At 39.0% G+C, this 7283-nt stretch overlaps 1 protein-coding gene across 1 annotated transcript; it reads left to right on the top strand.

Annotated features, from left to right (window-relative positions):
- The first annotated feature begins 2843 nt into the window (after nt 1-2843).
- On the top strand, nt 2844-3571 carry LOC110572898 (nucleolar protein of 40 kDa-like). The gene is made up of 2 exons (XM_021681315.1): nt 2844-3043; nt 3265-3571. The coding sequence occupies exons 1-2, from the start codon at nt 2844-2846 to the stop codon at nt 3569-3571; spliced, it is 507 nt and encodes a 168-aa protein (XP_021536990.1).
- The last annotated feature ends 3712 nt before the right edge of the window (nt 3572-7283 follow it).

A 7283-nucleotide genomic window follows, 5' to 3' on the forward strand; every position in this document is an offset into this window, starting at 1 on the left:
TGATGGACATCTGAACTCTTCCATATTTTGGCTATTGTGGACATTGCTGCTATAAACATCGGGGTGCACGTGCCCCTTCAAATCACTGTTTTTGTATCCTTTGGAGAAATAGTAGTGCAATTGCTTGTTCATAGGGTAGTTCTATTTTTAACTTTCTGAGGAAGCTCCATACTTTTTCCCAGAGTGGCTGCAGCAGTTTGCATTCCCATCAACAGTATAAAAGGGTTCCCCTTTCTCTGTATCCTCACCAACAGCTGTTCTTTCCTGTGTTGTTAGTTTTAGCCATTCTGACATGTGTGAGGTGGCATCTCATTGTAGTTTTGATTTGTATTTCCCTGATGATGAATGATGTTGAGCATTTTTTCATGTCTTTTGTATGTCTTCTTTGGAGAAATGTCTGTTCATGTCTTCTGCCCATTCCTTGAGTGGATTATTTGGTTTTGGGGTGGTGAGTTTGATAAGTTCATTATAGATACTAACCCTTTATCTGGTATGTCATTTGCAAATATCTTCTCCCATTCTGTAGGTTACCTTTTAGTTTTGTTGGTTGTTTCCTTTGCTGTGCAAAAGCTTTTTATCCTGGGGCGCCTGGGTGGCTCAGTTGGCTAAGTGACTGCCTTCGGCTCAGGTCATGATCCTGGAGTCCCGGGATCAAGTCCCACATCAGGCTCCCTGCTCAGCAGGGAGTCTGCTTCTCCCTCTGACCCTCCTCCCTCTCATGCTCTCTGTCTCTCATTCTCTCTCTCGCAAATAAATAAAATCTTAAAAAAAAAAAAGCTTTTTATCCTGATAAAGTCCCAATAGTTCATTTTTGCTTTGTTTCCCTTGCCTCTGGAGACATGTCTAGCAAGTAATTGCTGCAGCCACAAAGAGGCTGCTTCCTGTGTTCTCTAGGATTTTGATAGATTTGTGCCTCACATTTAGGTCTTTCATCCATTTTGAATTTATTTTTGTGGTGCTGTAATAAAGTGGTCCAGTTTCATTCTTTTGCATGTAGCTATCCAATTTTCCCAACACCATTTGTTGAAGAGACTGTCTTCTAGGAATATTTCATTTTTTAATGCTAGTATAGTGTTGTTTTTTACTTTCAGTTTCTAATTTTGTACTTATCTATTTCTCCTTTCAATTTCGATCATTTTGCTTCATTTATCTTGCAGCTATGTTGTTAAATAAAACACATTTGGGATTGTTAGGTCTTCTTAGAGAATTGATCCTCTATAATTGTGTAATATTCAACTTTATCGCCACTAATTTTCCTCATTCTGTAGTCTAGATCATCTGATACTAACGTAAGCACATCATTTATATTTTTTTGTTGTGGCAAAATACATCTAACATAAAATTTACTATTTACCCATTTTTTTTTATTTTTGAGAGAGAGAGAGAGCTAGCGAGCGAGCAGGGGGGGGAGGGGCAGAGGGAGAGGAAGAAAGAGAATGTTAAACAGATTCCACACTCAGTGCAGAGCCCAATGCAGGGCTCAATCTCACAACCCTGAGATCATGGACCTGAACCTAAATCAAGAGTTGGATACTTAACCAACTGAGCCACCCAGGCGCCCCTACTATTTATCCATTTTTAAGTGCAAAATTCAGTAGCATTAAGTATATTCACACTATTGTGCAACCAGCACTACTATCGATCTTCAAATTTTTCATTTTCTCATACTGAAATCTGTACCCATTAAACAATAACTTTCCATCCTCCCTCCCCCCCGGCCCGTGGTAAGCACTGTACATTCTGTGCCTATTTGACTATTTTAAGTACCTCATATAAGTGGAATCATGCAACATTTGCCCTTTTGTGTCTGGCTTATTTCATTTAGCATAATGACTTCAAGATTCATCCATATTTTAGCATGTACCAGAATTTCATTCCTTTTTAAGGCTGAATAATATTCTATTGTATGTATTCACCACAATTTGTTTATCCATTCATCCATTGACAGAAATTTGGGTTATTTCCACCTTTATGGGCTTCTGCGAATAATGCTGCTATGAACATTGGTGTACAAATATCTGAGTCCCTGCTTTAAATTCTTTAGTTTATATACTAAAGGTGGAATTGATTAATCAAATGGTAAGTCTATGTTTAATTTTTTGAGGAGTTGCCATACCATTTTCCACAGAAGCAGTACCTTTTACATTCTAACATGCACAAGAGTTCCAATTTTCCACACTCAAGCCAACACTTGTGTCAGCTATCTTCTGATTCATGTCTTCATGTGCACATTTTTTATTTTATTTTCAATCTCTCTATATCATTATATTTAAAGTGATTTTCCTGAAGACAGCATATAGTTGGGTCATCTTTTTATAAACAACGTGACAAACATTGTCTTTACTCACGGTGTTTAGACTTTACATTTAATTATTGATATGGTTTGATTTAGGTTACCATTTTATTACTTTGTCTTTTTCTGTTCCTATTTTTCACATTTTCTGTCTTCTTTTGGATTGTTTGTATATTTTTGAGTATTCCATATTTATTTACATATTGTCTTTAAAGCTTTATTATTTTGGTTTGGTTTTTTTGTTTCCTGTTTGCTTGTTTTAGTGTTGATCTGGGAAACTTTACATGTATATATACATATATGTAACTTTTTGTGGACTACTTTGAGTAAATATTTTATGACTTGACATAAAACACAAAAGCCTTGGGAGACCCAGAGTTGACACAGAGACACCTGAATTAGCTTTAGCAGAAGAGAAATGGAGGAGCCATAGAACATTAAGGATGAATTCAGGAAGACCCAAGGCCATTGAGAACTTGCCTGCTCTCTACACTATTTTCCAAGGAGAGGTTCGTATGGTGACAGACTACGGAGGCTTTATCAAAATCCCATGCTGTCAGAAACTCACATGTCATCCTGTCGCATGGAAAAGCCCTCTGAAATAGATGTCAGAGACAAAGTGTGGGTGAAGCTTATTGGCCAAGCGATGAAAAATGATAGGATAAAAGTATCCCTCTCCATGAAAGTCATCAACCAAGGGACTAAGAAAGACCTCGACCCCAACAATGTTATCGCTGAGCAAGAAGAGAAGTGGAGGGATGCCTGGATGGCTCAGTCAGTTAAACGTCTGCCTTTGGCTCAGGTCATGATCTCAGGGTCCTGGGATCGAGTCCCTCATTGGGCTCCTTGCTCAGTGGGGAGCCTGCTTCTCCCTCTGCCTGCTGCTCCCCCTGCTTGTGCTCTCTCTCTCTCTGACAAATAAATAAATAAAATCTTAAAAAAAAAAAAAAAGACAAAGAAGAGATGTGGAGGTGGTCCTTCCAGGATTACACTGGACAGATCACCCTTGAGGCTGTCCTGAACACTACCTGCAAGAAGTGTGGCTATAAAGGCCACTTTGCAAAGGATTATTTTATGCAACCAGGAGGCACCAAATATTCTCTGATACCTTATGAGGAAGAGGGGAAGGAGGAGGCAAAGTCAGCAGAGTTTGAGAAGCCCAACCCCATGAGGAATTCTTCTAGAAAAAGAAAGAAGAAAAAGAAACATAGAGACAGGAAGTCATCTGACCCTGACAGCTTGGACTATGAGAATGACACAGGCAAGAGGGCAAGATAAACATCAAAAGACAGCAGGGCATTGAAGAAGGAGGAGGAGGAGGGAAAGAGGAGGAGGAGGGGAGTGGGAGGGGGAGGAGGAGCACAAGGTGTGGGAGTGAGAGTAGAGGGGGTGGTTGAGAGAAGGAAGAACCAGGAGTCTTGTACCTTGAAGCCCTGGCCCCTACCCCACTGACTTCTTGCCCATGGGAGATGTCTTCCCCTCATGCAGCAGGCAGGTTTGGGAGTTAGATGTCAAAAGCATCTGCCTGAATGAGTTTTTGTTAATTTATCATTCCTGGTCCCTTTGCAAGTGACTCCTGCAGCTCACCCATTCATTCACTCAATTGCCTTCATTCAGCAGGAGGTCCTACTACCCTCTCCAGCTGCCACTGGCAAAGCCAGATTCCTGCACAGGAGTCCAGACTATAGCCACAGGTACTGCTATGGAGGCAAGTCTGGCTGTAGTTGGAGGACAGAGTGATTGTTGGGTGTGTCCTGGGTTGACTGGTGAGTGATCTCTGCGGTATCCAACACAGGGGCCAAGGGAGACCAGCAGGGTGAGGGAGAACATGGTAAGAAGTGGTGCTCACTTTTTCCATCCCCTCCCTAACATGATTCTACCATGCTACAAGTGACAGCCAGAAAACCATTGTTTCCAGTGACCACGCTTGTGTGTGACATTCTGCCAGAAAACTGAACCAGACAGCTCAAGTCAAGATCATTGCTTTACTTTGTATTTACTACTGTTATGAGTCAATTGGTTCCACTTCAAGTCTCTGCTTAAATTCCTGGCACTAAAACAAAACAAAAACAAACAACAAGAACAAAAACATGGAAGCCTTACAACTATCCAAGTCCTTTTCTCATCCCCCTCTATGTTATAGTGGTCATATGTATTGTATCTATGTACATTGAAAAACCAAGCAGACATTATGATTTTTTATTCAAACATCATGCATATGTTAAAGAACTTAAAAGGGGAAATACTGTATTATATTTACTTAAATATTTAGCATTTCTGTTGCTTCCTGAGATTTTTCATGTGCTATCATTTCTCAACATTTCCTTTAGAGTAGGTCTGCTGGTGATGAATTCTCTTAGTTTTCCTTCATCTGAAAATGTCTATTTTGTCTTCACTTTTGAGTTTTTTTCCTGGCTTGACAATTCATTTCTTTCAGCACATTTAAGATGTTGCTCCACTGTCTTCTCACATACATGGTTTTTAACTCAAAATACACAGTGATGTGAAACATTGTTCTCCTATTTATAATGTATAATTTTTTCTACATGTTTTTAAGCATTTTAAAAGTTCACCTTTGGACTTTTATAGTTTAACTATGATAAGTCTGATGATTTTGATTTTAACATGTTTGGGTTTTATTGAGCTTCTTGAATCTGAAAAACGTATGTCTTTTACCAAATTGGAATTTTCAACTATTATTTCTCCAAACTTTCTCTTATTCCTCTTTCTTCTCTCCTTCTGGAATTCCAATGACATAACACAAATATTAGGCTTTTTGATATTGACCCAAAGGTCACTGAGGCTCAGTGGAGTTTTTTCTAATTTTTCTTTCCCTACTTCAGACTGGATACTTTCTACTGATCACTTTTAAAGTTTACTGAACTGCCTTTGTCATCTCTACTCTGCTTTTATGCCCCTTCATTGAATTTTTAAATTTTAGTTATTGTATTTTAAAGTTCTAAAATTTCAATTTGGTTGTTTTTATAGTTTCTATTTCTCTCCTGAGAACGTTTATATTTCCATTCATTTCAAGAGTGTTTACCTATACTTCATGGAGAATGGTGATAATACCGGCTTTATTACTGTAATAAAATAATCTTTGCCTTGTAATTCAAACATCTGATATATTTAGGGGTTGATAACTCTTGGCTGTCTTTTCTCTTGAAGTTGGTCAGATATTTCTGGGTTCTGTGTATCAAGTAATTCTGGACTATATCCTGGACATTTTTTTTTTTAAAGATTTTATTTATTTATTTGAGAGAGAGAATGAGAGAGAGAGAGCACATGAGAGGGGGGAGGGTCAGAAGGAGAAGCAGACTCCCTGCCGAGCAGGGAGCCCGATGCGGGACTCGATCCCGGGACTCCAGGACCATGACCTGAGCCGAAGGCAGTTGCTTAACCAACTGAGCCACCCAGGCGCCCTATATCCTGGACATTTTTAATATAACATTATAAGACTGTGGTTCCTATTAAGATCGTTGGAGTATATTGATTTTTTGTTTCAGCAGACAATCAACTGGGTTAGGTTCAAATCACAAATTATGCCTCACTTTCTGTATGTGTTGGTTCCAAAACCCTGGATATATTGTTTGGGTCTGTCATTCATTGAGCCATTCAGAAATTAGTGAGTTCTTTTTTTTATTTAATTAAATTAATTAATTTATTTGAGAGCGAGAGCATGAATGTGGGGAGGGGCTGAGGGACCGGGAGAGGGATAAGCAGACTCCCTGCTGAGTGTGGAGGCCGGTGCCAGATTCCATCCCAGGACCCTGAGATTATGACCTGAGCTGAAATTAGACACTTAACTGATTAAGTCACCCAGGCACCCCAGAAATTAGTTGAGTTCTGAGCAATGTCTTTTCTACACTTCTTTGGGTATGCTGTGAATGTGCAGCTTAGGGGTGAGCCTGGAAATTGTATCAGTTCATCCATAGAACCTGAGTATCTCCTTCTTTAGCAATGTCCTCTTTTGAATCTCCTCTCACACTTTGGATTGTAAGGGCCCTCTTTCCAAGTTTCTTTGACCCAAAAGATGAGATTCTCTCAGAGTTTTAGCCACCCTATCACATACTTCTGTACTACTGGGCCACCCTTGACTTACAGTGGTGAAAGAAAGTTAGATATATAATGACCATTCCTCCCCACACTCTACATAACACAAGCTCTTTTCTCAGTTCCTGTATCTAGAGAAATGGGTTTTAACTCAGGATTTCATATGCACTGACATCAGTGCAGTTCCATCACTGGTGCTGACCTTGGGCAGGCACCAGGAATGGAGGGCGGGTGTAGAACAGAAGAAAAGGGGGATTCCCAACCGTCAGTTCAAAGTCAGGAGATAAAAGAAGGGGCAAAATAAATAAGCAAATAGAAGGAAATTCACCTCACCATACTAATTGATCTTCAAGTTTTGATTCTCTCCTTAATCTGCCTGCTATTATCTGCTTTACAAAGTCCTCAGGTAGTTGCTCTTTGTATTTTATCCAGAGTTTTTGGTTGTAATCCATGGGGGAGATTGGCTGTAGTGGGCTTAGTACATCTCAGCTGTGCCTGTAATGTTCCATTTACTTTTATGCTTTATATTGAACTTATTGCATATATTACATTTATATATGCTTTAAATCACACAACAAAATGTTAGAGTTTTGTTTAAACAGTCATGTGTTTTAAAGACACTGAGAAAGAAAAAGCCCACATATTTACTATTTTGTGCACACTTCTTTTCTTCCTAACAATCTGGTTTTTTTTAATTATGTTCAGTTAGCCAACATATAGTTCATCATTAGTTTTTGATGTAGTGTTCAATGATTCATTAGTTATGTATAACACCCAGTGCTCATCACAACAATCTATGTTTTCATTTGATATCTTCCCTTCAACCTGCAGAAATTCCATTAGCATTCCCTGTAGTTAAGGTCTTCTGATGATAAATTCTCTTAACTTTTTTTTTAATCTAAAAGTATCTTCATTTTGCTTTCATTGTTGGAGGATA

The sequence above is a fragment of the Neomonachus schauinslandi genome, chromosome 16 (genome assembly GCF_002201575.2).
Source record: "Neomonachus schauinslandi chromosome 16, ASM220157v2, whole genome shotgun sequence".
Taxonomy (NCBI): Eukaryota; Metazoa; Chordata; class Mammalia; order Carnivora; family Phocidae; genus Neomonachus; species Neomonachus schauinslandi.

Excerpts from the sequence above, each read along its gene's own strand:
- LOC110572898 (XM_021681315.1), top strand. The coding sequence starts at position 2,844 with ATGCTGTCAGAAACTCACATGTCATCCTGTCGCATGGAAAAGCCCTCT. Across the intron at positions 3,044-3,264 it reads ATCGCTGAGCAAGAAGAGAA|GTGGTCCTTCCAGGATTACA; the intron begins GTGGAGGGATGC and ends AGAGATGTGGAG.